Genomic DNA, 26,673 nt, shown 5'->3' on the forward strand with positions numbered 1-26,673 from the left:
TAGATTTATGATAATCTAAAAATTATTGTATTTAATAATCATTCCATAATTCATAATGATTTTTGGGAAGGTGTTCGTGCTCATGGTCTGTCAGCGCTCTTCCTAACTGAAGCCCAAGAGCAAAGGCAATATTTCTCGGAACACTATTACCTATTAAATTATTACAATGAAAAAAAATCAAACATTAATATTCATTTCGCACTCGGTTAAAAAGATAAAAAAGATAAAAATTCTAAACAATTAAAATTAAACCATTAAAATACAGTACTTACCAACCACTTTATATTGATCGGCTATGTTACCACATAGAATATCTGTTTCGAGAAAACCTAAGGTATTAATAAAATAATTAATGCTATTATTATCATTCTCACATTTACCACCACGGATCATCTTACCACACCAACCCTCGGCTATATGTTTACGGTAACATAAGTTACATCCGAAATGATATGACAGAGATCAGACTACTCAAAAAAACGTCGCTGAGATAAATATAAACAACGCGGCCATCACGTGAACGGTGATGGTTAGAAAATTGCACCTTTCCGAGGGTTGTGCGGTAAGATTATTCATACTATTAAATTCAAATGATAAAAATCATTTACCTTGAGCTCTTGCGGCCTCTCGAACACTTATGACCCTAGGTTCTTCGAAGTGCACGATTCTTGGATGCTAATAGAAAAAATAAATAAATAGTTAATTAAATATTTGAATAATTTCTGTCAAATGTAAATTCACTATGTTTAAATTCATAAGTACTTACAAAGCCGTTACATCCTTATTGTCAAACACGTGAAGGAAAAAAAAAGTTTATTATTTAATTTAAACTATAAAATAATAAATAAAAAACCTACTCATTGAGGTACATATAGTTGAGAATACGTCATCTTTTTCAATACGCTGGCAGAATTTATACTTTTCTCCGCCGAAATGATTCACGCGTTTTGAATCATATTCTTCCTTCCTAAGTCTATCGGGTATCATTCCCCTATCTAGAGCTGAATAATAGTCTGATCCAGGAGGGTAAGTGGGGATCCTCCTTAGGATCTCCTTGATCTTATAACTATTAATAGTAGCAACGTGGTCCGGATAGATAGGATACCAGTAGTTTCCGGTATCTAACTTTGGAAGGTCATAAGTAATTTCTCCAACCGTATTCATCGTAAAGCTTGTCATAGATACGTTAGACAAACCTTCTAAGCTAAAAAAAAAAAATTACGTTAAATTCGTTGTAAAATGTTCCAAGTCATAATACACCATAGATTACCTTGTGCTATTTCCTAAATTAAACAAATTTCGATACGATTTAAAAAAAAAGTTGGAATGCATATGTGAAACTGGTGGATGGCCCGGTAAAACTTCACCATGTGCTATTTATGCATAAATAAGTAAATAAATTATAAAAATTTGATTTTAGAAAAAAATTTACCTGCAGCCCAAAGAAAAATACGATTTCTTTCTTGAGCACAACCTTGTTGTATGGCTGAAATTAGACCAACTTTAATTTGATACCCAATTTCAAGTAAGCATCCTATCAACCTAAAAAATACTGTTTATGAAAATGAAGACTTGTTAAATCGAGCAAATACATGATGAAAAATTATGTTTAATCTTACCAAGTTTACGATAAATAGTTGCTACATTCTCAAGTAGTAAAAATCGTGGCCGATAAAAATCGACAAATGATGCAACGGAAGCAACTAATGAATTATTAGTCATGCTTCTATCAGTATCCTGGTGTTTGTTTATGCGCGAAAAACCCTGACAAGGCGATCCTGCCAACATTATATCAACCTCACCCTATTTTAAATAATAAGATATATTGATACATAACTTTAGAATTACTAAGATAAAACCAAAAATATGCACCTTATTTGGTAAATTCTGATTATTTTTATTTTTCATAGCGTTGGCGAGAATTTTATTAACACTTTCGTTAATAAGCACAACATCCCCTTGTTTAGAATTATGCATATAAGTTTTCATAGCAGTTTCATTGGTATCTATCGCCCTTAATAGATTGAATTATGATTATCACCGTTACTTTTAATATGAAAAATAAAATAGGAAAAAAGGAAACAAAACAAATTACCATTTGCACTCTACAAATCCTGCGTCTTCGAATCCTCTTCCCAACGAACCACCCCCGCAAAAAAGATCAAGACACTTTAATTTGGTACACGGCTCAACTTTGTAGTACCAATCCGGGAAAATTTTAGAGAAATATTCCATCATATTTGAATCAGGATTTTTTATTGTTTTTGTTCTTCGAAAGTATATTTTCGAAAAATAGAACTATGAAAACAATATTAAAATAAATAGATTATTCGCTATTAAATTACCGCCATAAACACTTACGTGTTCCCCAGTACCACGATGAAGCAAGTTGACAGGTTTTTCTTCACCAAGCGGTAAAAATTCAACATGGCAACTTCGAACAACATCGTGAAATCTATCAAAATTGAATAAATAATCCGAAAATAATAGTTCATTTTTTGCTGTACCATATTTTTTCTGTGACAATTCTGTTAGCCTATAAAAGCGTCGGAGAGTTACATAACCCTCTTCCTCATTAATACTCTCGATCTTGCAAACAGTATAAAGTTCTTTGATATCTCCTTCGAATGGTTTTATTAAAATGCAATCATCACGTTCATATTTCTTTCTAAAAATTGCAAATTTGTCATCATTATCTCCACAGCCACAGCAAAGTCCGTCTTCTTCGTTTGGATAGGTCATGACTTCATGGAACGTGATAAAACTTCCTTCTTTCGCCATTGGAAGATAAGCATACTTACAAAAGAAAACATTTTCATTGTTTGATTCTATAAATAAAAAAATTAGATACTTGAAATACGTATACCATATTTATTATCTATATGTAAAAGAAAACTAGATTACCAGGACATTTAGATTTCCCAAAATGCACTAAAATCTTTCTCTTAATACGACTAATTGGCCAAAATTTAACACATTCACAGTGTAAAGTAAAAAATAGCTCTTTTGACTTATTCGAAAATAAATCTTTATCCAAATTCTGAAGAAGCGTGTCTTTTCTTGAATAGAGCCACACGAATTTAATAGCACCACTGTTGTTAACTTTTGTGATTTCGGTAATATAACTTTTTTTTTTTTTAGAAAAGCAAATAAGTTAATTTCTCATGAAGTTTCAGTTCTTTTAAAACGAAATATTACCATATCCAGCGAACATCTGGCCCAACAGAATCATCGGGATAAATTTCACAACAATCTCCAACGTTAATCACAACATCATCAATTTGCACCCGATTATAATTTTTCTTACTCTTCGAGATTAACCCTCGGAAAATCGGAACTCCTTTGTGCTTGAGTTCTTTATATTCCCTTATATTACATCCTACATTCTTTGATGGACTACCTTTCAATTCATCACAATTGTCCGGTTCTAAAACACAAATTTATTATATATTATACTATAAATTAATTGGAAAAAAGATTTAAATTAATATCTATACCTATCACATTCAGAAGGTTTGGAAATAAGTCATTAAACCATTTGTATACGGTTGGCGTGACTGTAGTTTTTTCCAAGTTCTTGCCAATAGTCTTTATCGATATTTTAACATTCAAAGTTAGCATAAATATTAAGAAATGTTATCATAAGCTGAAAAGGTAATAATAATTTACACTAGTATTGGAAGAATATCTTCCTGGACTCCATTCGTCTAAAAATTTCAAATGTCAATTTGTTAATAATGAATTAATTTATCTTTAATAAATTCATGTTACCTTGAAAAAATGGCTTTTCGGAATAATCTGGACCGAGAAAATAAGCCTCATGCCAAATTAAATACATGTTATTAATCACGAGATGCCTAAAATCTCGCGTTTGAGGATTTAATTTAGAAATCCATTCTTCATAAAACGGGTCTCCACTACGAGAGTTGTGAATCCAATTATAAAATTGTAATTCCAAATCCTTAAATAGCACTGACGGATTCGTATGAATCCAATCCAATACGTATTTAGTCAGATATACCCTCCACACAAAACTCTTCCAAATTTGAGCGTATTCTGGTAAAGTTGACACGACTTTATACCAAAGATTTTCGCGAACAGAAGATTCAAACCAAATTATGATTTCATTATGATTAACACCATATCCTTCTATAGTGAATTTTTTATAATTTACCTATTAAATATATATTAACACTTATTAAGCTTTAAAATATGATAAAAGTTAAGGAAAAAGATAAATAATTTACCCCCACGCATGTAATCCTTTTATCACCTTCAACAAGTATCCCATCCCAATACAATTCAGAACTACGGAAATCATATTCTACCCAAAAATCGACAATCTAAATACATTAATAATAGTAAGAATAAGTAAACAAATATTTTTATTATTATTATAATTATTATTAAATTAAATTTAAACGAACCTCGCCATTTTTATCGTAAACAACGAAATTTTCGATACTGAAATACTCTGTATCATCGTCACTCATAGTATCACTTACTGTAGAATCGGCCTTTACAACAAGAATAATGAATCAAAATGAATTGGTTTTTAATCATTATTATTTCTCATACTCACCATTAGGAAGTTAATGCATTGTTCCTCAGTAAATCTTTCTGTGACTTCATCCAGATCTTTATAAGCAGTTCGCACCTTTTTCAGCGCGGGGACTTCTACAAAAACCTATTTTATGGTATAAATATCAATTTATTCAAAATCACTGATAATTTTCCTCCAACGAGATTATAATAATTTAACGTAGATACATTTGGTCCATTTGTCTTTGATTTAACTGATACAGAAAATTTATTCAGTTTAGGCAATTCAGGATCATATTCAAAAGAAGGCCCAATATCATCGATCGTAAATGTTTGATCATCCCCAATAAGCGAATGTGATTGACCTAACTTTGCATCATGACCATTCACATCCTAGAAAGAAGTTAAATTAAATACGTTATACAAGATTCAACTTATTGTTGATTATTAAAATATTGTAAGTGCTATGAATAATACTTTCTGAATCAAATATAATTTCTGCTAATTTGATAGACACGCTCTTAAATCAACAAAAACAATACATTACCTGACATGGAACACGTGAAGTACAAGGTACAGCGACTCTGGAGGTTTCTCCACGAGTCTCAGGATCGTTTAGATGCAACATTCTCTAGAAAAAAAAACTTATCATTAATTCATAAATATTTAACGCGTTTATTACCATCATGGGATGTAATAATATAAACCTGCTCGTCTTTAACAAGGTAATGAAGAAATAAAGCGTAAAAACGAAAGAAACAAACGGTTTGAGATCCACCGCCTTTATAAGGTTAGATCCACACGAATATAGTAATGATAGTAATGTTTACGCGTTTTTATTAACTACTATAATTGGTATAATTTAATTTAATCATTCAATCCAATATCGAATTACATAAGCTACAAACACGCGACACCAAAAGACGAATATTTATCATCAATTCGAAAATAAATTGGCTCGAAATTTATTATGTAATTTTTAAATAATTAAATTCTTTATAATGTCTATATAAGTACTATTCTGGTCGACCAAAACCTCTTGACATTTTCTTTACATAAGCGTTCTTTTGGTTGTGATTATTTTTATATTTATGTCGCGAATACGTAGAAACATTACTAGCGTCGGAATTACGCGAAAACTGTTCTCCACTTCCGCCTCTTCCCCTGCCTCTACCTCTGCCTCTACTTCCGCCCCTTCCTCTAGGTCCGCCTCTAAATTGATTATAACTTCCTTGTCGAGGTGATCTAGAAGAACTCTCGTCAGAAACGTTTGAAAATAATTCTTCTTGTTTGCCATTCCATTCATATTTCGAAAGCAACTTATCTTTTCTTGGCTATAGAAACAAAATAATGATTAATATAAATATTCAAATGTAAATAAATGGCTCGAATTATTACGCTTTAAAGATACTTGCGTTTCTCTGAAACATAATATACCATCCCTCTATCTGTTCATCGGTCATCTTAGTAATTTTCCTGAGTTGAGCGCGTTTATCTGATTTTCTTACAGCACTTGTCCTATCAAATACTGATGGATCAGATTGATACATTTTGATAAGCTTTTCTTCATGCATAATACCAGGGTCAATCTTTAGTAACGAAAGAAACATATTAGTATGCATTTTTTTTCGTATAAATTTATAACTAATTACCTCCGTCTTATCACGCGAACTAGTACCCAATTCATCTATCTCATCAACCGTACGAAGATCTATTCCGCGCATATTCAAACCGCTAGTGTCGTATGTATCATCATATTCATCTTCATACATAGTATTGTAAGCCATATTCACCATCGACTCCTTATTGGATTCAATAAATGATTTATCATCTAACAATTTATCAGCTGTACCACGACTTAATGAAAGGAAAATAACAAATAAATAAATTTAAAAAATATATGGATAATTAGATAATAAGATAAAGCAACAAACTTCTTCTTTCCTCTGTGAATTCGAGATGTGTCAAGAATTTTTCCTGAAAACACATCGAATTCATCATTATCAAATATATTCCTACGCTGAGCAAGTAAATCATCATCTAAAAAAAAAGCTTGAGTATTATCAAAAAAAAAAATTACAATATACTAATATATTTCTAACCATTCGGATTTTCAACCGCTTCTACTTCACTAAAAGATAACGGAATTTAGTTAATTTCGCCAAAAGCATAAAAATCTCAAAAAACTATAATATACCGTGGTAACGTATGATCCATTGATGCTAAATGCTCAGGAAGTGATTGTGTCAATAACCGATCTATTACGGTTTCCACGTTATTGTCATAGGTAGACAAACATGCTTCAATAAAGCCTTCTCCTAAATCGGGAAAGACTTCTTGTACTTGTGAAATCAGAGACATTAAGTACATTTCATTATCATTAATTTCATTTTCATCAATTCCATTATGATTAATCCCATTGGACTAATTCAGAAAATAACCATAAGTTATTATTAAATTATTTACTATTAAATTTGTAAATATGAATTTAGAACTTAATTATTCTACCTTAACTTCACCAGTAGGATACTCTTCAGCGGTAGCACCATTTGACATGCGTGAATTATATCGTTTTTGCTTTTGTTTTAATCGCATATTCCACGTATCCTTTTCAGTTTCTTGGTTCATAAGTCTCATGGACTCCAAAGACTTAATTATATAATCAACTTGAACATCATCAGTGTGAAAAATTCAGGATTATAATAAATAGATGATTTTATGCGTTAGACGTCATGAAAAAAAACATACATATATGTATATATTAAAAGGATATCCATCACTAATTTCATTTTTTATTTTGGTCAATTTTCCATTTAAATCGAATTCAATCTCCATATCCAGAATTAAAGGAGCATCAACAAAACATTGTACAGGTTTCTCTAATGGTGAGAGCTCAATCATATACATTAACATATCATTCATCTTTGCTAATATGTCTTTAATTTTATCATCATTCAAATTTTCATCACATTTAATGAATGAAAAATTATCCCCTTCAATGGATGCAAATCCCAGAGGGTTGAAATAACATGCATCTAAAGTATGATACGCTAATGAAACTGAAACATGCTTTAATATGTTTAGATCATTTAGTTCATTTTCAGAAATAAGCTTTGATATTAATGGTATTGTTTCGTCATAAAATGTTTTTATTTTCAGTAAAAAACTTTCATCATCCTTATCGTTGAATATGTTTACTACAGGTTTAAAAACAGTAAACAAACAATCTAAAGTAATAAAAATATCTGAAATGAAACTCAAATAAACTTTTGCATCATGAATATTTGAATCAAAATTAACATCTTCACCCTCATAAACTTTCTCACCCATCTCTACAAACTTGTCTTTAATTGCTTTAATATAATTAATCACAGTAGTTGAATGAATTTCGAAATCTTGCATCAATTTCGGAACCGAATCAATTATATTATCCAAAATTTTTTTGGTATGAGTAAAGTTAGATTTTCCATAAGTTATAGCTAGGTCAAGCAATAATGGGACTGAAATCACATTTTTAGTGTAAAGATCATCCACTAGCGTTGTTGAATTTTCAGGTTGATCTGAAGAAATCTTTGATGCTTCCGATACGCGCAACAAAATAGCCAACACCTTTTTTTCTAATTCAATTTCTCTTTTATCATTATGTTTAACGTTATGAGATCTAGCACGAGTTCCAAGAAAAGTTCCGAGAAACTCGTGAAGGGATTCGTTTTGTAACATTTGATTACAGAAAGCTGCATCCTGAAGCCTTAGAAGTAATGATAGATTTGTATCCCAAACATTAATTGCTTCCGTCCAATTTTGCTCTGTAAAGTTTTGAGATTCAGGATCTTCAACATAAGGTGGAAAAATTAACTTTTTAATATTGACTGTGATCATTTTTCCAAAAAAATTTCTCTTTTTATATATAAATAAAATTCCCGGCTTAAAATTTACAAATTTAATTTTTTTTACCCGAGAATCACCCTTTTTGGACTGATCACCCTTTAAATATAGTCTATTATTTATCCATAATATATATTTAAAATAAAGATTTGTTCCGATTTTTAAATAAAATATATCCACAGATTCATTCCAAAAAGGGTGATTCTATATTAGGAGAAAGAAAAATATAAATTGCTGTATATCAATTGGATTGTAACACATACTATATATATTGATCAAACAACAATTATGAATATATAAAAAAAGAAACGATGCCACTTTTTACCGTCTTTTGATATATTCAATATGCGCCTACCTTTATTATTTTTCTTATTATTTTTACTAGTTATCTTGCCTTCATTTCTCTATTTGAATTATTCAGTCATACAAACAAGAGAAGAAGCGATTACTTTAATACCTGAAATTGATAACAATGTTGTTAAAGGTCCAGTTGTAATGCCTCAATTGAAGAATTCAACTATAAAGTAATTTACAATTTATTATCATAATTCTTGTTTCGTTAAATGTTGCAACTTATTTCTAGTTCTGAATATTATTGATTTGATTAAAAGGGCCGAACTTGGGCAGAGTAGTTGGAAGGTAATAATTAAATTTTGTTTTTTTCAATTATTATTACTATTCAGTTCATTTTTGATCTTTTGTTAGTTACTTCATACTATGATGGCAAGATTTCCAGAACGTCCTACACAAGATGAAAAAGAAGCGCTTAGAAGCTTCATATATCTATTCAGTAGATTATATCCATGTGGTGAATGGTAAAAATCGTATCATTTGTTTAACCTTTTTACTGATCTAATCAAATATTATTTTAATATTAAAATTATAGTGCAGCAGAATTTCAAGCTATTCTTGCGAAACATCCACCACAAGTATCTTCAAGAGAAGCAGCATCTCAATGGGCTTGTGCTGTACATAATATTGTTAATCAAAGATTACAAAAAGAAATATTCGATTGTGGAAAAATTGCTGAAAAATATAAGTGTGGTTGTTGATGAATATTTATTAATATATAAATATTATAATAAAATAATGGTAATATAATAATAATTTAGTACTTAAATTTAGCATATTAATAATTTATACATGTTCGATTAACCTTATTATACAGATAATTAATCTAACTTATAATTTACTTTTATTTTGTGTCAAAATATCATCTAACATAAATTTAATATATTCTTTTCTTGAAGGTTGACCTTCAATTATTTCCTCCCAATCAACATTTTGTATATTAAAAGCAATTTTAGCTACTTCAACACAAATGCTAGCACTAAAACCCATCACACTCTGATTTTTCCATACAAAATGATGAACCCTATATAACCGATTATTCCACAAACTATCAAATGATAAATGATATTCTTTTGATATAAATGCTCTCAGTGGAACAGTAAAACATTCTGAAACTTCTGATGGATTTGGTATAGGTTTATAAAATGGATTTGTTATTAATGCTGCAACCGGCGTAACTAGCAACTTATGTTTTGACCTAATAATATATATATATTACATCATTTATAAATTAAAAAATATTTGTTGCTTGTAAGTAATACTTACAAGAATGGTTCAAAATAGGTTAAATATTCAGCATCATCGGGTTTTATTCCAACTTCTTCTTCGGCCTCTCTAAACTATTTAAATTATACAAATAAGCTATAAATTTTAATTAAAAATTATTATGTAAAACTTACTGCGGTAGCAATTATACTTTCATCATTTTCATCAACTTTACCTGAAAAAAAAAACGTAAAATAAATTAAAATCAAAACTAAAAAAAAAATGGATATTCAAAAAATTAATCAACCTCCTGGTAATGCGACTTCCCCGGCATGACTTGATAAACCTGTTGAACGTATTGTAAGTAAAATTTCTAATTCATTATCATTAATAATTAATGGTACAAGTACTGCAGCTCTTTTTACATATGGTACATCTAAATAATCATTCTTTGGTTTATAGTTTCGAAGATTGTTGAGACATTCCTCTGCTGAAATTAATTTTGCCATTATATAAAATCAAAATACGTATTCCCAAATTTCCAATTCATTTATTGCTGTCCTACATACTCATAGAAATAAAGCACGTGAAGTCCCAATATAGAATGGATTTATTAAACTTTTATTATATACGTAATAATACAGTAAGAAATTTTGTCATTTAAATTGGCATTATACATTTGTTAAAATTTTTTAAATTAAACTTTAATCATTAAATACTCAAGATTCTCCAAAAAAATTTTCGGAAACTTCTTGAACATAATTACCAAACCAAAATTTGTCAGAAGGTTTTTTCCTCCTATTTCCTAAAATTTCTTCGGAAGTTTTAGCAATCCGCAACAACGTTGCTTCATCATACCACTTGGCAATAAATTGTAATCCAATTGGTAAATTATTATCATCATACCCAGCTGGTACAGAAACAGCAGGAACCCCGGCAAAATTCGCCAATTGAACAAATCTCATTATATCAGATATCATAGTTACATCTACTTCACCATGTGCCAATGCACGTGGGTAAATTTTTGGAGCGGTAATGGCAGTTGCAGGAGTCAAAATTAGATCAACTTGATTACTGAAAAGGTTATTAAGTGTACGCATAATTCGTGTACGAACTTGTTGGGACACAACTAACAATAATAAAAACATTTTTAAGCTACTAATAAATTATTACGTTTAAAGACTTGCATAATCAACTATAGCTACTCACTATAATCCTTTAAATAAACAAAATAAAAAAAAAATAAATGAATAAATTTCAAACGGGTTTATAAAAAAAAACTTAATGAAACATAAAAGTCATAAAAACTTACTGATGCAGTGGCTAATTTCATTACGTTAATATTTGAACGAGTAGGACATGAAAATAAATGCATCTTATCCTTATGTCTCTTTGCGACAGTGGTAAGTTCAGTACCAATAGTAAGCAAATGTGCTATTCGCGCTTCCTCAAGTTCAGGAATTTTAATCTCAATAATTTTAGCGCCGCGAAGTTTTAATTCGTCAATAAAATTATTTAATGCTGTAGTAATGGCTGGATTATCCACTTGCTTATTCCACATTGAATAAACACCAATTTTCAAGTCACTTAACTTATTAGTAACGTGAAATCCATGTAATGTGGGCAAAGGCTGATGCAAAGTATTGGGGTCCTTTTATAATTGAAGAATTAAAGTCGTCAAAATAATTTGTGGAATAAAGTTTGATACTATAAATTTCGAACCTTTGGATCTTTTCCAGCCATGACATAATATGCTAACGCTAAATCGTCCACACTTGCAGCCATGGGGCCTGATACGGCAACTGAATGCGCAAGCGGATCTATTAAATAACATTTTGTGTTGCATTAAGAAATGCTGAATATCAATATTTTACTGAACAAAATAACTTACATTGGCCATCATCAGAAAACCTTCCACAAGTTGTTTTTAGACCATAAATACCACAAAAAGATGAAGGTATTCTAAATGATAACAAATCTTTAATAAATACATTCATTAAAGAAAATCATTAGTTTATCACTTTATATTGAACAACCTGACAGAACCTCCACCATCACGTCCAATGGCTATTGGGCATAATCCGGAGGCAACAGCAACACCGCTACCTCCACTCGATCCGCCAGGATAATAATCAGTATTATAGGGATTTCGTGGTGTACATACAAATGGATTATTATTTGTAGAACTAGATATTTTAAGAAGTTCAATATCATCGATCCTTCATATAAAAAAAAAAATAATACTTTTAAAATGAAAACAGTTTACCCAAATCCGATTTCATGCATTGAAGTTTTCCCGAGAATAATTGCACCTTTCTCTCTTAGTCTTTCTATGATGGTAGCATCACTAGTAGCTGGATTTCCATAATTTATAAACTTGGTACCAACATTAGTTTCATAACCTTTGACATCAATCTCATCCTTAACTGCTATCGGGATGCCATCAAGCAGACCCAACGAACTATTATTAGCGTATCGTTCCGTCGATGCAGTAGCTTGCGCGATGATATCATCGCGTTTGTATTTAATAATGGCATTAAGTGGAGGACTACATTTCTTAAGCGATTCCTCAATTTTGTTTATAAGCACTTCGCATACCTATAATGAAATGAACAATTTAGAATGCCCACGTCATAACACTTAATTCAACAATAAAAATACTTACTTGTAGAGGAGTGACTCTTTTAGCAAGATATGCTTCATGAAAATCGCTTGCACGTAAAAATCCCGAGGAATAATAATCTTTCTGTTGCAAGTTCTTTTGTTTCTCAAAAATTTCTAAGCCATCAACTGTCTTTTATAATGTTTCGAAATTTTAATAACTTAAATGTTAATTTTATTTCATAATTGAACGAACCTTTGTTTCCACAATTCCAAATGTTTCTTTTGGTAGAGGAAGTGGTATAAGTGTCGGACAGTCATCAATGCTTAACTTCCGCAATGCCTTAAGTCCTGCGTTCCAAAATAAGTATCTAGTAACGCCTGGCATATAATCCATCAAGAAAATCATAATTCGTAGAATAAATCCGCTTAAATATGGAGCTTTGAGCCGACGAGTAACCTAAATAATCGGAGAGAGATCAATAATCGTTATATAAACAATACTATAAAAAAACTAATCAATAAATTCTTTACCACATGTTCCGTATGTTTCGTACTTTCTTCGTTTTTCGGGAGCTGTTCTGAGGAAGACATTTTTCAATTCAAGCGAAATTTTCAGAGCATCTTTGATTATAAGGAACTATTTGTTACACCACATGATCAAAGTCGATTATCTCAAATTGAACTTCCAATTTAGGAAATTTTAGGATAAACTAAGCCCTGGGAATTTTTTAACTGCAACTCCGATGATGGAACTAAACTGAACCCTTTTTCAAACTCAAATAAATTAATATGTCTAAAAGATCCCAACGTGAAAGTTATTCTTTAGACCAAAATAAAAACGATCCCCTCGAACCATCAAGTTCAAAAAGAGTTCGTTTTCATACATCCAATGATTCTACAGTTGCTTCAGCTGCGAATGAGGAGGGTGAGTATGAATTTGATCATGAAGACTCCTTAGAAAAAGCTAAAACACGTCGCGGTTCAGTTAAACTTCAAGGATATGCAAGTGATGAAACAGATACCAGTGATGACGACGGCACAGCTCTCTTTAACCGTCGAAAAGAAAATATAGCTGAAGATGTTGACGATATGTTTGCAGATGATGATATACCTAAACAAGAAAATTCAAAAGACTTAGATGGAAAGAAAAAGGTTAGATACTTAGAATTGGATGAAATTGAAGGTCAGGAATATACATCCAAGGATGCATATGATGAGGAATCTGGAGAAACAATAATTGAAGCTTTTAATATGAAAGCTGAGATGGAGGAAGGTAGATTTGACGAAGCAGGGAATTATATTCGCAATAAAAAGGATCCAAATGCTTTTCATGATAATTGGCTTCAAGGTGTTTCACGTAAAGACATTGAAAAAGCTAAACGTGCCCATGAAAAGCAAGAACAAGAGAGAAAGCTTAAAGAAGCAGAAGAAGCGTCAAAAGGACCATTGGATCGTTTATCAATATGGAAGGAACTTTTAACAATTATGAAGCGAGGTGAAACGTTATTAGATGCCTTACAAAGGTTAGGTGGAAAACTTAATAATAAAGGAAAAAATAAACGCGGACAAAAACAATATAAGAGGAAGAAAGGCAAAACAGATGAAGAAACTGAAATGGTAATTGACAAAGAACTTACGTCTGAAGAAATTATAGAACAAGAATGCAAGAAACAAATAGAACGACTTACTGATTTATCTGATAAAATGATGGCGCTGGGACATTTTAATGTTTATGATGATACATGGGAACAAATTTTAAGGAATTTGAAGAGAGAGGGAATAGTTCCAGAAGATTGGGTGCCATCAAGTATTGAAGAAAATGTCGAAGATAATAGAGATAATACATTAAATGTTTCTTATAATGAAATTTCAAGTAATGTACCGACAAATCTAAGTACGCAACAGTTGTATTGGGAATATAAATGGACTGATTCATCGGGTGCTAATTCTAATGAAATACATGGTCCATTCTCAGGAGAAGATATGAAAGCTTGGAATGACCAAGGATTTTTTGCACAAGGAATTTTATTACGAAGAGCCAATACTGAAGATGAATTTGTTAGTTCCAATGGCATTGATTTTATTGGTTTTAATTGATGAAAGTACAGAATTTTGTAGCATAAATTTCTTTATTTTATGGCCATAGAATAATATTATTTAGTTATGATACTTGCATGAGAAATACTTAAAATTATTGTAAAATAAAACTAGGTAAATACCGTATTATTATAAGACACAATATTACGTTCTAGATGCCGTTTTACATTACTTACAATTTCCGAGAAATGTTTATGAAAAAATTTGGTCAATTATGATCGTTATAATGCCGATTTATAACACCATTTATGTCAATAAAGCCGGACAATATTAATTTTATGTTTTGACCGGAGTATTGCTCATAATTTTTAGCTCCCAATGACATGATGGAAATTGGGTTTTTTAAGCATAGCAGAAAAGCTTTCTAAGATTCCATATCCCGAGGTCACATGTCCATGATAATCATTATGTTCATTGATGAATGGTCTCAGATATGTTTTGACAAAAATTGATCTCTTCTGTTGACGACTATGCTTATTGCTTCAATGAGTAGAGCTTATAATGAATAATGAATATCTACTAACTTAACGCCACGCTTTAAAGCAAGATCAATTTGTCTTGCAAAATAAGGAATTTGAAAGTATTCGATTTCCTGCTGTAAGTCTTGTTCAGATACAAACACTTTGGATGATTTGCAACTACAGGCGTTTCTGTTACTCAAGAGGATTTGATCGCTACGATAGAATTTCGTTATATAATAAAAGCGTAACCATTGCGATCAATAAAGTATTCATTACCGCCAGGATATGTTGGTCAAGCATTGCCGCGTTCGCGGGATCAAACATTTTGGCAAGCAGTTTCCGGATAACCGGTCAAGGTAGTATGAGTAGTAACATACTAAAGCAGCATGAACTTGTAACTTTTCGCATATATATATATACGGTAACTTATGGGAAAGCTACAAAGCTTACCTTGATTCCACCGACATTCAAGATTATTGTATCGCTTGTTTTAACATTTCTTTTATGCGAACTTCTGTACGAGTTTCTGTACAAAGTTTCTCGGAATAGGATTCCCATTTTCCCAACCTTTCATGTTTTTATTGCGAAAGTGTGCTCATTTCTAATATTTCACCAACTATTTATAATAAACTAGGAACTATAAGTTCGAAGGTGCCGTTATTTGTTGTACATTGTCGCCGGACATACATCCGAACATCCTAATAATTAAAGTTCGGTCAGGATATATTTATAGGGGTTTTCTACTCCCACCAAAAAATCGCAGAATCTACCGATCATATCTAAAAATGGATAGATTAATTTATCGGAAATTTTGTTATCAACTAGCTCTTAAAAATCATAATTTATACAAGTTTGATCAAAGTTAAAAGAAAGGTTTTGTATGTCATTTTTTTTTTTGCTGCAGCACATTCAATATTTATTAAAATAATGTAGTAAATCAAACACACATACATGATACAATTTAAAAACTATTTTAACTAATTAAATATTGAACCACTTATCATCCTACAAAAGGATCCTACATGTGCACTGTTAGGTGAATTTTGGACTATGAAAGTAAGTTTGATGTGTAATTGCCCTTTCTTAGAGGGGAACCCCTCCTCTTAGTCTTCATCCTAGGAAAAATTCAACAAGACCTACTGTAACAATAACAAGAAAAAAAAAGAGAATTTTAACAAAAAATATCAGGGTAAAAAAAAGGGTTAATAAATTTTTAGACTAGATAGTGAGTATAGGACCTCGAATAATACTAATATAACTCAAGTAAATTTTAAGTACTGAAGTAAAAATACATTTTATGACATAACTCTGTCAATATTGAAGCTAGGAATTCGATTTTACCATCATTAGAATCCTCTCATTGAGACGAATCTAATGATATAAATTGAATCACTGGTTGTGTTAAAAACAGGGGTATGTAGGATAACAAAATTTTGAAAATTCCTGTAATACACAACTTTTGAAAAATTTTAATATAAACTCTACGTAAACTCAAATGTGAGTTGTATGGAGGATCTACGCAACTCTTTCCCTGATTTTTGAAATTACTAACAAAAAATTATTTTTGAAATTTTAGTTCAAAAATTTCTAAGTGCTCGTCCAAAATACTAATATTTTTCCAGTTGCTTTCCTCTTTACTGAACTTTATACTATGACTACACCTACAGCTCCTTCTGTTATTAACCCAGATATTCTGCCACCGCCACGTCCTGATACTTCTGCTCCTTCTGGAGACCGACCTTTGTCTCCCACTCTTACCGCTGGCGCGCCTAACAAACGTTCGCGTATTGTCTCTAATGACGCTATGAATGTTGATATAACTTCACCCTCTGCTCCTGCTCCCAACCTTATTTCCACCGTTCCTTCTGGCCTTCCTGTTAACAGAGTTCCTGTTATAACTCAACCTCCTCCTACTAATACGTCTTTAGAGTCCTCTATACATGCCCATCCCCTTCCTGTTTCCACTAACCCCTCCCCTAATGATAAAGGTAAATCTGTGACCTTCGACGTACCTCTACACTAACCTTCCCCTGATGGTGATGCTGCTGCCATCAAATCTTCTCCTTCCAGATTCCATGTTGCGGCCTATCTTCACGACGCGCCTGTCGCGTTCAAAGAAAAATTTCCCACTAACCGCACCATATGTGACGAAGTTGACAGAGCCCTCTCCCGATATTCCTCTTATGGCTCACGTGCTCATTGTGAAGGATCAGGAGACAACAAAAGAATCCTTGTCTTTTTCTTTATTCAGGATGATCACACCGCATGCGTCCAATCCCCATGTGCCGATCTTCTTGATCTGGTCTTTGCCCCTACTCGCCTGCAGATGCGCGTCGTAGTGATGAAGAAAAATCTTTGTTTGTTACTGACATTCCCCTTTTCCTTAATGAAACACAAATTAGACAGGCCTTTTCCTGATACGGCGAAGTAGTTAAATGCAAACTTACTACTAGGAATCATTATTATAATGCCCATGTCCAATTCTCCAATGCGAGCTCTGTTACACAATTTAAAGACATTTGGGCGATCATTTGTCTTGGTAACTCCCTACGCGTCTGTCCAGCATTTTATTCGAAAGTCCAACGCGATATCCATAGAGAACATGTTGCCATCCTTGCAGGCATCCCTAAAAATATTAAAGAAGCTGACCTCTCAGAAATTGCCCTGCAAGTCAATGCTAAAGCTGTCAACATCCCTCTCTCTTACAACTCCTATAAACCCAAGTCTTACGCTTACTTGAATTTTTCCTCTTTTGAAAGTCTCGAGGCAGCTAAGGAATTAACAATTGCTTTTCAAAATAAAGGTTTAACCTGGCACTCTCCTGATGAAGCAAAGAATCTCTGTCATGTATGTGGACGACATGGATGCTCTTCTTCGAAATGCAGTCCTCAGCCCGCTCATAAGACTAATGACCATTTGGATAAACTTTACACACGGTTCAATGCTGGCCTTAAATGAGGCTGTCCTGATTCCCGATGATCACAATCCCCTTCAACTTTACGTTCACGATTTAGATCTAATTCACGTTCTCGTAACCGTACTTTTACTGAACGCTCTAACAATCCCAATCGACCCAACTCCAGTCTCTCTCGTGTTCAGCTAACAGCTCGTTCCTCTCGCAATGAGGATACAACTTCTCAACGCAATCCCCATGCTAATGCTCAATCTGGATCTAATGCTGGTCCCTCCTTCACACCCTCCTCTCAACCCAAATCCTTTTTACCTCCGGATGTCATAGAAGATATTAAAAATCAACTCAAGGATATCGCTAAACAGCTTCATGATCTTGACGAAAAAGTTAATTGGATGGAATGTTCCATCACAGACCATGACTATCGTATTAAGGAACTTGAGTCAACGATGAATTATGATGGCTCTCAGGACAATTCCCCCTCCTATACGCCCAACTCTTATTTTAATGACGCCGGTTGGGATTACCATCAGGACATTGATGATAATAACAATAATAACAATAATAATTCTTCCTTTTCACCTATACCTGCCAATCCCAACTTTTCTATCATGGACACCTCTCCTGATGCCTTCTTCTCCACTCTCAATCCTAACTCCATTCTTTCCAGCAGACACGCTCTTTTACCTAATCGTGTCAATCTTAGCGGTTCCCCTAATGATTCAACAAGATTACGTTAAGAAATTTCCTCGGTCTCTTATACTCAACAAAACCTTTCCAATCAACTAGGCTCCATTCTTGAAAAATTAGAGTCCTTTTCTTCCTCAACACCCCCCTCCGCTTCTAAATGATTGAAAACAATTGTATAATGGGTGGCTCACAGGGACTTCACCCCCCTGATAGTGCGTCTAATTTGCAATCTTTATCTCCTTCCTCTTCTACTCAAATTTTTGACATTTTCCCTGATCAATTTAATCGCGAACTTAATTTCTCTAATATTTTACGAATTGGTACTCTTAATGTTTTTTCTTTAGTTCACTCTTCGAAACAATTAAATTTGTTTTCCTTATTGTTTTCCCATCAACTTCATGGTCTAATCCTTACTGAAACTAATCTCTGTTCACCTGCTCACAAATATGTGTGTGAACCTTATCTTTCACAATACTTATTTCACAAATGGTTTTCATTTTCACCTTCTGTCAATCACCATGCAGGTGTTGGCATTATTCTTCACTCTAGTTTAGCTATGTATGTTGTTAGAAAACGGTTTCATAAGGACCGATTAATATCACTTTTTCTCCAGCTACCAGGTCGACAAAATATTTTTATTATTGGAGCTTATATACCTCCTTCGTGGTCTTAATAATAGACTGATTTCTGAATGTCATTCGACCCTTGTATCCTGGATTACTGCAGCGTGTTCCACTGGTGCTCATGTTTTGCTAGGAGGTGACCTGAATGCTGATTTTGATAGTTACCTTAAGAATATTTCAGATCCGACTATCTCATCTCCTATTAATCCCTTGTTTAAATATTTGCACTCCCACCAATTTGATGATTTGTGTGCGTTTGATTCCTCTTCTTTACCGTTACCTACATTTTGATCCTCGAGTTCGAACCACTTATCCCGTTTGGACCTCCCTGCTTTTCCTGCTGCTTATTTGTGGTCCTATGTTTCAGACTCTTCTGATACTTTTAGTACCGATTATTTTTTATTGATTGGTTTTTTTGACTTCCTTAATATTCGTGATTTACGCGCTCTGAGTTATCTAAAACAGCGTTCACATTATCGAACTGAGTTTAATGTTCATACTGCTCTTCCTGAACAAAAGATTCTTTTTACTGCAGAAGTGGATTCTGGACTTAAGAAATTCAAACCTTCTATGGTGATGGTCATCTTAATAATGATTGGCATCGATTGAAATCTGCCTTACTCAATGCTGCTTGTTGTACTTTTCCCAAACGAGTAATTTCTCTGAACAAGCCTCAAGCTATTCCATTTGAACTTAGGCCTATCATTCATCTTAGCCACAAATTGGATCATTACATTAGTTTACTTTTTAAAAATTTTTCAATTTCTAACCTTTACTCTTCCTGGAATCAGTTCTTTCCTTCTTTTTATAATGAATTCATCAATCTGTTTCCTGATCAGAATGCTCTTATCAAAGTCCTTCCTACTCCTATTACACTTTATTCTGTTTTTATTTCTTCGCACCTAGATTTTCTAATATTTTTGAAGAAATTCCGATCCTCTTTACGAACCATAAAAAGATTTATCTCTGGAAAAGTTACTATGGAATTTGATAATCACAAGCAAGCTGCTATGAAAGCCACTATTGCTGAATGGAACTCTAATTTTTATGAAGACAAAGGAAAATTTATCCGCAATTCTTTGAATCGTGAAAAGTGTAGTATCGTCTTGGATCGAGTACTCGTTACTGATATCCCTGGCAACCTCAACTGTTGATTGCATCAGATGATATTCATAAGGCTGCTATCAAACATTTTCAAAATGTAGTTGGTCCTAGTCGATCTCCCTTTAAAACTCTTGATGACCTTCCCGATCGATGGAAAAGTCATTATACTCCTATTCCTTCAATTAATTCAAACATTTACTCGATAGTCATGGCGCCTATTACTGAAGCAGAACTCCTGGCTGTCATTAACAATTCTCCACGCCATAAGGCCTCTGGTCCCTCGTCTATTCCTTATGAATAGTTTAGATTACTATCTTCTGATGCACTCCTTTACTTATGTGATTTAATGAATTCATGTTTAGTGTTCTCAGACATTCCTGAAGACTGGCGTCTGGCTTCCATCGGCCCTATCCCTAAACTCCACGAGTTCGAGTGTCTATTAAAGAATACCCGTCCAATTACTTTATTGGAAACTGCTCGGAAATTATTGGTTAAGATCATTACCGATCGTCTCTCTAGAGTTTTAACTCAACACCAAGTACTCACTGGCGACAACTTTGCTGGACTTCCTGGTTCTTCTGTCAACACCCCTATCAATATACTCGATGGTATTATGAAAAGTCATCGAGTTTCACAAATCCCTCAAGAACTATGGATTTTAAGTCAAGATATCTCCAAAGCGTTTGATTCCATTGATCTGAGCTATACATGCTGCCCAAATTATTTTGGGATGCCATAATTATAATTTGGGATGCCATAATTCATTCGGTTTATATATAATTTACTATGTAAAGTGCCAAAATAATTTGGGATGCCCGATGCCATAATTGAATTTGGGATTTTACTTATAATTACGGCAGTCCAAAATAATTTGGGTGGTATGTATAATCTGAGCATGCTTCGACTCTGCTTTGATCGACTCAAATTTCCTTCCAAACTTTCTGACTTTATAATAAGTTTATTTACTTCTAGAAAAAATAGAATTCTGACTCCTTTTGGCAAAACTGAATCTTATAATCTCTTGATTAATATTGATCAAGGCGAGGTTATTTCTCCACTCCTTTGGACTATTTACTTTGATCCTCTTTTAACGGAGTTATCATCATCAGCCAATTCCCCTTATATATGGAGTTCCGGTATTCCTGCAAATATTCTTAACATCAATAATAATGTAGATGTTGCCGTACCTATTACTCAATTAACCTATATGGATGATTCTACTCTAATCGCCTCTTCTCTGTCTGGCTTAGAGCAACTACTTTCTATTGCTCGTGATTTTTATTTTTTAAATAATATTACTGCAAATTTCTTGAAATATAAGTTAGTCTTTTTGTCAGCTGTTAATAATTTAATATCATTTCATTTGACTTTGGAAATCCCGAATCATCTTTCCTCAATGAGCTTTTCGTTACAGGCTCTGAAATTATCTTCATCCTTTCAGTTTTTGGGTGTTTGGTTCAATTTGCAAGGATCCCCCAATTTTGTTCTTTCACAACTTAAAGATATTTACTCGTCCTTTGTTGCATCTGTACGATTCAAGAAGCTTTCACCTGCTCAATTAGCGTATCTTCATTCTTTGGTTGTTTTACCAAAAGTTTAATTCCGTTCTCAAGTATTGTACTTGTCAAAAGCGCAGGTTATGCGAATTGCCAATGGATACTATGGTCTTCAACGTAAAGCTCTTTCTGTGGCTCGAACTTTTCCTTCAATAGCCCTAACTAGTAGATTCTTTAGTAAAGATTCTAATCCTTATGATTCCTTATGTGAATGACTTATATGCCGTTTTCTATCCTGGATTTCATTTTTATCTACTAATTCCAAACAGGCAAATTGGGTTCTTATTATGTTACAAACCTTGCAGCTTACTTTAAAATGGCCTACTTCTCTTGACTCTCTTATAGACTTCTCTTTATGGACTTTAAAACGTCGTTCCATCAGTCATAATTGGGGTTTTCAAACTATCAAATTACTTCGAGAATCTGGACTTCAGTTTGATTTTCCTGATCATACTAGGACCCCGGATATCTCCAAAACAGGTCATAAGTCACACTTTCGGCAGATTGGCCCATTTTTCAGGGGCTCAAAAAATCGTTTTTTGTAAATATCTCGGCATCCAGTAGTCCAATTTTGATGAACTTTTTTTTAAATTGTAGAGCTAAATGAGGGCTACAAAATAAAAAAAAGTTCATTAAAATTGAATTACTGGATGCTGAGATATTTACAAAAAACGATTTTTTGAGTTTCAGCAAAAAGGGGTGTTTTTGGCCAAAAGTCCATTATGACCTTTATATTAGATATCCGGGGTCCTATCATACTTTTCTTGAGTTAATGCCTAACGAAGCTTGCCCTCTAGTTTCCTTATCATCTGATCTGGCTGTTTTGGAAATACGTTCTTGGCTTAAATCTGCTCTTTGGTGCCTTTCACAAGTCGTGGATCTATTTTATAATTTTCAGTATACATGGAATGACCTTAAATTAATGGGTCTTGTTGCTTCTACTGGAAAAATTTCTTCTTGGTTTCAAATTATTACCTTTCTTCCCAATCCTATTTCCTATTTACCTAAACGCATCGAACCCATTAATATCACTCCATCCTTGTTATCTTTGGTTGGAAAATTTATTGATACAATGGACACTTCCTCTTATATTCGACTCCGTAATAAATATTATTGGATTGCTTGAATAGACTTTTCTGGTTCTCTTGTTTTTGGATGGGTTTTTTACACCTTTGATGATGATTCTGGAACTCGTGTTGTTTATTTTTCCTATTGGATTCCTACCACACACAACCGAATGCAGATTACTCCTTGCCCCAGCTGTTCCCTTCATTGCCTTGATATGGATGAAGGCCCTTTGGCTTTAAAAACTGTTGGCGGCAAATTAATTCATCGTTCTTGTTTATCTGTTTTACCTTCTTATCGTTGTTTACAACTTTATCAAATGACTGTGCATGTAGATATTTCTCAACAAATTATTAATTTAAAACTTTCTCCTTTTATTTTATGTTCTTTTTTTAGATTTCTCCTTGGTTTTTCTGAAATATACATTTCCGAAAGATACTTTGCAATAGCTCAACTACCTTTATTACACTGTGACAGTTCTCCTGTTTTCTTACCTGATCTTACTCCTGTTTCAAATCCTGCCTTTGCTCTACAATCGGGTACCAAATTCCATTTATCTGGAACCATACACGTTGTTGATTCTTCAATTACACTTTTGGCCTGTGCTTGGGTACAAACTCTTGATGATTTCATACTTGATTCCGGAATATTTTCCTGCCCTATGATTTCTCCCTACAATGATGTTGCGGAACTTGCTTTCGTATTATATGTGTTGAACTCCCTCTCTTTGGACTCCTATGTCTCCTTTGTATCTTCGTTTAAGTTCGATGAGTTATTTTCACAATGGAACGATGCTTCCTCCACACGCTGAATCTGATCAAAAAATAATTCCTTATGGTCTTGTATATCGGAATTATTGAATTCCAAACAAATTCTTTGTACTTTTTTTAGTTTCCACAAAGATTCTATTTCTGCACCTTCTAAGCGAACTTATAACATCATCAAAGCCTCAAATTAGCATAATTTGTTACAACCTATACCGCTTATGGATGATATTTTTCCTTCCTCTCTTAAAACTATGGGACTCTTTACTGATCATGATGAACTTTTAACTTACAATCCGGTCAAGTATTGGCGGATGTTTACAGATATTCGCCATTTTTTCTCATTAATAGGCCTTTCACGGTTTTTGCCTTTGCAATTGGCTTTTCATGCTGTGGATTGGTCTCTTTCCTTTGACATCTTCAAATCAAGTTTATATCCGAACCTCGCAGTATCTAAGGCCTCGAATTTTATTCAATTTCGTCTTAAGCTTTGGTTCGATGAACTTCCTATCATGTATAAGCTTTGCCAGAGATTTCCTGGTCTATATGCCGATAATTCTTTATGTCCGCTTTGTGGCATTTTCATGGAAACATTGGAACACCTTTTTATTTGTTCCCCTAATTGTTTGGATGTTGATGAGGATCATTCCCTGCTTCTGATTTATAAGGATGTGACTACAAATCTCATCGAACGCTTCTTGGTCAAGCTCGCTACTAAGGTCTCCTCTTCTTCCAGATGTAAACAAATGTACGATGAACTTCTCGTGACCCTTCGTAATCTACCATCGCTTGGTCTTCCAGATTTGCTTTCGAGCGATAATTATTCTTCCTTTTCTGCATCTTGGTTTCTCTGAGGTTTTTTTCCACGTGATCTTCCGAAGTGTCTTATACGATACTTCGGTCTTAATTATAAATCTTTATCTCCTATTATTTCTCGCACATTTTTGAAATTCCAACGTGAAATTTATCATGGACTTTGGTGACCGAAATGTAAAATTAAAGTTACAAAAGACGTGGCATTGGGTATTTTGCTGAGTACTCTATGATCATACAAAGGACCTTCCGTTCAACCTTTCCATTTTTCCGCCCCTCAAGTAGTTTTGTCTCCAGCCGATGGGCCTTTTTCCCCACTTCAGGCCTCGAATGGTCTTCTTTGATATCAAGTGGCTCCATTCCTCCTTAACTCAACGACAATTATGGTTTCACCACCTGTTGGATTTTCTGAAGAGTCGAACAGTCCTTATCTGGAATAATATCTTGGCAGGTTGTAAGATCGGGTAAGATTTTCTAGATTTGGGTAGTTGATCTGAAACTTTGCTTTTTAGGTTTAAAGTTGGGATATACAAGTTTGGGATTTATAGTTTAGTTTACATTTCTATATGTACAAATTTGTGCGACTATTTTCTTTTTATTTTAGTTTTATTTATTTACTTTTCTTTTCATTGTATTTTGAGTTACGAAGTTATAAATGATTAATAAAAATTACTGTTAGCCTATCAAATGTGAGTTGTGAGGATCTATGCAACTCTTTCCCTGATTTTTGAAATTACTAACAAAAAATTATTTTTGAAATTTTCGTTTGAAAATTTCTAAGTGCTTATTCAAAATACTAATATTTCCCCAGTTGCTTTCCTCTTTACTGAGCTTTATACTATGTCTACACCTCCAGCTCCCTCCGTTATTAACCCAGATATTCTGCCGCCACCGCGTCCTGATACTTCTGCTCCTTCTGGAGACTGACCTTTATCTCACACTAATACCGCTGACACGCTGAACAAACGTTCGCGTACTGTCACTGATGACGCTATGAATGTTGATATAACTTCGCCCTCTGCTCCTGCTCCCAACCTTATTTCCAGCATTCCTTCTGACCTTCCCATCAATCGAGTTCCTGTTATCACTCAACCGCCTTCTACTAACACGTCTTTAGAGTCTTCTATATACGCACATTCCCTTCCTGTTTTTACGAACCATTCACCTAATGATAAGGGTAAATCTGTGGCCTTCGACGTATCTATACGCTAACTTTCCCCTGATGGTGAAGCCGCTGCCATCAAATCTTCTCCTTCCAGATTTCATGCTGCGGCATATCTTTGCGATGCGCCTGTCGCGTTCAAAGAAAAATTTACCACTAATGCGCTTGGACGCCAGGCATATATAAAGGTTGGTCTAAAAAATTGAATTTTTTATATGAACTTTACCCAAACTCCTATTGGATAGATGGTCAAAAAAGGAAAAAAATCATAACAAAATTGGTATCACCTTCCTTTTAAGTATATAATTTAGCTATTTTTAGTAATGATTTGCAAAATATTTTCTTACGACTTTACCCATTTTAATTGCAACCTATCATAGAGTTTCGAGTGCCTAAGCGCGCCATATGTGACAAAGTAGATAGAGCCCTCTCCCGATATTCCTCTTATGGTTCGCGTGCCTATTGTGAAGGGTCAGGAGACAATAAAAGAATCCTTATCTTTTTCTTTGCCCAGGAAGATCATACTGCATGCGTACAATCACTATGTGCTGATCTTCTTGATCTGGCCTTTGCCTCTTATTCGCCTGCAGATGCGCATCGCAGTGATGAAGAAAAGTCTTTGTTCGTTACTGACATTCTCCTTTTTCCTTAATGAAACACAAATCAGACAGGCCTTTTCCCGTTATGGCAATGCAGTTAAATGCAAACTTACTACTAGGAACTATTACTATAATGCCCACGTTCAATTCTCCAATACGAGCTCTATTACACAATTTGATGACATTTGGGTGATCATTTGTCTCAGTAACTCACTCTGCATTTGTCCAGCTTCTTATTCG

At 33.4% G+C, this 26,673-nt stretch overlaps 8 protein-coding genes across 9 annotated transcripts; 5 read left to right on the forward strand and 3 right to left on the reverse strand.

Annotated features, from left to right (window-relative positions):
* Positions 1–31: 31 nt before the first annotated feature.
* Positions 32–8,467, reverse strand: OCT59_004257 (uncharacterized protein; the record flags this gene model as incomplete). The annotated part of the gene is made up of 30 exons (XM_025315869.2): positions 7,316–8,467; positions 7,051–7,222; positions 6,740–6,966; positions 6,645–6,673; positions 6,477–6,582; positions 6,195–6,399; positions 5,958–6,131; positions 5,579–5,876; positions 5,250–5,323; positions 5,090–5,173; positions 4,771–4,935; positions 4,583–4,687; positions 4,428–4,517; positions 4,248–4,343; positions 3,772–4,174; positions 3,670–3,707; positions 3,498–3,588; positions 3,199–3,427; positions 2,905–3,125; positions 2,362–2,828; positions 2,096–2,298; positions 1,873–2,014; positions 1,620–1,803; positions 1,433–1,552; positions 1,271–1,373; positions 858–1,204; positions 767–780; positions 609–675; positions 273–329; positions 32–150 (listed from the first exon to the last, which is right to left on the reverse strand). The coding sequence occupies exons 1-30, from the start codon at positions 8,419–8,421 to the stop codon at positions 32–34; spliced, it is 5,736 nt and encodes a 1,911-aa protein (XP_025181924.2). The 5' UTR covers positions 8,422–8,467.
* Positions 8,468–8,726: 259 nt separating this feature from the next.
* Positions 8,727–9,753, forward strand: OCT59_004258 (uncharacterized protein). The gene is made up of 4 exons (XM_025315871.2): positions 8,727–8,951; positions 9,039–9,066; positions 9,133–9,242; positions 9,314–9,753. The coding sequence occupies exons 1-4, from the start codon at positions 8,773–8,775 to the stop codon at positions 9,477–9,479; spliced, it is 483 nt and encodes a 160-aa protein (XP_025181926.1). The 5' UTR covers positions 8,727–8,772; the 3' UTR covers positions 9,480–9,753.
* Positions 9,590–10,517, reverse strand: OCT59_004259 (uncharacterized protein). Its single transcript, XM_025315872.2, has 4 exons — positions 10,292–10,517; positions 10,179–10,219; positions 10,045–10,118; positions 9,590–9,976 (listed from the first exon to the last, which is right to left on the reverse strand). The coding sequence occupies exons 1-4, from the start codon at positions 10,491–10,493 to the stop codon at positions 9,610–9,612; spliced, it is 684 nt and encodes a 227-aa protein (XP_025181927.1). The 5' UTR covers positions 10,494–10,517; the 3' UTR covers positions 9,590–9,609.
* Positions 10,518–10,572: 55 nt separating this feature from the next.
* OCT59_004260 (uncharacterized protein) lies at positions 10,573–13,189 on the reverse strand. The gene is made up of 10 exons (XM_066148165.1): positions 13,120–13,189; positions 12,842–13,045; positions 12,650–12,778; positions 12,251–12,582; positions 12,021–12,170; positions 11,876–11,946; positions 11,707–11,804; positions 11,297–11,635; positions 11,194–11,200; positions 10,573–11,113 (listed from the first exon to the last, which is right to left on the reverse strand). Exons 1-10 carry the CDS (start codon positions 13,177–13,179, stop codon positions 10,704–10,706), a joined length of 1,800 nt encoding a protein of 599 aa, XP_065996789.1. The 5' UTR covers positions 13,180–13,189; the 3' UTR covers positions 10,573–10,703.
* A 141-nt stretch (positions 13,190–13,330) lies between these two features.
* Positions 13,331–15,775, forward strand: OCT59_004261 (uncharacterized protein; the record flags this gene model as incomplete). Of its 2 annotated transcripts, XM_066148166.1 has the most annotated exons (2): positions 13,378–14,495; positions 14,564–14,588. In XM_066148166.1, the coding sequence occupies 2 exons, from the start codon at positions 13,378–13,380 to the stop codon at positions 14,586–14,588; spliced, it is 1,143 nt and encodes a 380-aa protein (XP_065996790.1). The 2 variants fall into 2 exon arrangements, with proteins under 2 accessions (XP_025181929.1, XP_065996790.1); XM_025325284.2 differs by having other exon boundaries at positions 13,331–15,775.
* Positions 15,776–22,802: 7,027 nt separating this feature from the next.
* On the forward strand, positions 22,803–23,156 carry OCT59_004262 (uncharacterized protein; the record flags this gene model as incomplete). The annotated part of the gene is made up of 1 exon (XM_066148167.1): positions 22,803–23,156. One exon carries the CDS (start codon positions 22,803–22,805, stop codon positions 23,154–23,156), a length of 354 nt encoding a protein of 117 aa, XP_065996791.1.
* A 156-nt stretch (positions 23,157–23,312) lies between these two features.
* Positions 23,313–23,906, forward strand: OCT59_004263 (uncharacterized protein; the record flags this gene model as incomplete). The annotated part of the gene is made up of 1 exon (XM_066148168.1): positions 23,313–23,906. The coding sequence occupies one exon, from the start codon at positions 23,313–23,315 to the stop codon at positions 23,904–23,906; it is 594 nt and encodes a 197-aa protein (XP_065996792.1).
* Positions 23,907–24,113: 207 nt separating this feature from the next.
* OCT59_004264 (uncharacterized protein) lies at positions 24,114–24,713 on the forward strand (the record flags this gene model as incomplete). The annotated part of the gene is made up of 1 exon (XM_066148169.1): positions 24,114–24,713. The coding sequence occupies one exon, from the start codon at positions 24,114–24,116 to the stop codon at positions 24,711–24,713; it is 600 nt and encodes a 199-aa protein (XP_065996793.1).
* Between the last annotated feature and the right edge of the window lie 1,960 nt (positions 24,714–26,673).

The sequence above is a fragment of the Rhizophagus irregularis genome, chromosome 12, assembly GCF_026210795.1.
Source record: "Rhizophagus irregularis chromosome 12, complete sequence".
In the NCBI taxonomy this organism is placed as follows: domain Eukaryota; kingdom Fungi; phylum Glomeromycota; class Glomeromycetes; order Glomerales; family Glomeraceae; genus Rhizophagus; species Rhizophagus irregularis.

Coding starts and splice junctions, on each gene's coding strand:
- OCT59_004258 (XM_025315871.2), top strand. CDS start 8,773: ATGCGCCTACCTTTATTATTTTTCTTATTATTTTTACTAGTTATCTTG. Junction 8,952..9,038: donor TTGAAGAATTCAACTATAAA/GTAATTTACAAT, acceptor TTTGATTAAAAG/GGCCGAACTTGGGCAGAGTA. Junction 9,067..9,132: donor TTGGGCAGAGTAGTTGGAAG/GTAATAATTAAA, acceptor ATCTTTTGTTAG/TTACTTCATACTATGATGGC.
- OCT59_004259 (XM_025315872.2), bottom strand. CDS start 10,493: ATGGCAAAATTAATTTCAGCAGAGGAATGTCTCAACAATCTTCGAAAC. Junction 10,119..10,178: donor AAAGTATAATTGCTACCGCA/GTAAGTTTTACA, acceptor TAATTTAAATAG/TTTAGAGAGGCCGAAGAAGA. Junction 9,977..10,044: donor ACCTATTTTGAACCATTCTT/GTAAGTATTACT, acceptor ATATATTATTAG/GTCAAAACATAAGTTGCTAG.
- OCT59_004260 (XM_066148165.1), bottom strand. CDS start 13,179: ATGTCTTCCTCAGAACAGCTCCCGAAAAACGAAGAAAGTACGAAACAT. Junction 13,046..13,119: donor CGAAACATACGGAACATGTG/GTAAAGAATTTA, acceptor CCGATTATTTAG/GTTACTCGTCGGCTCAAAGC. Junction 11,636..11,706: donor TGGCTGGAAAAGATCCAAAG/GTTCGAAATTTA, acceptor CAATTATAAAAG/GACCCCAATACTTTGCATCA.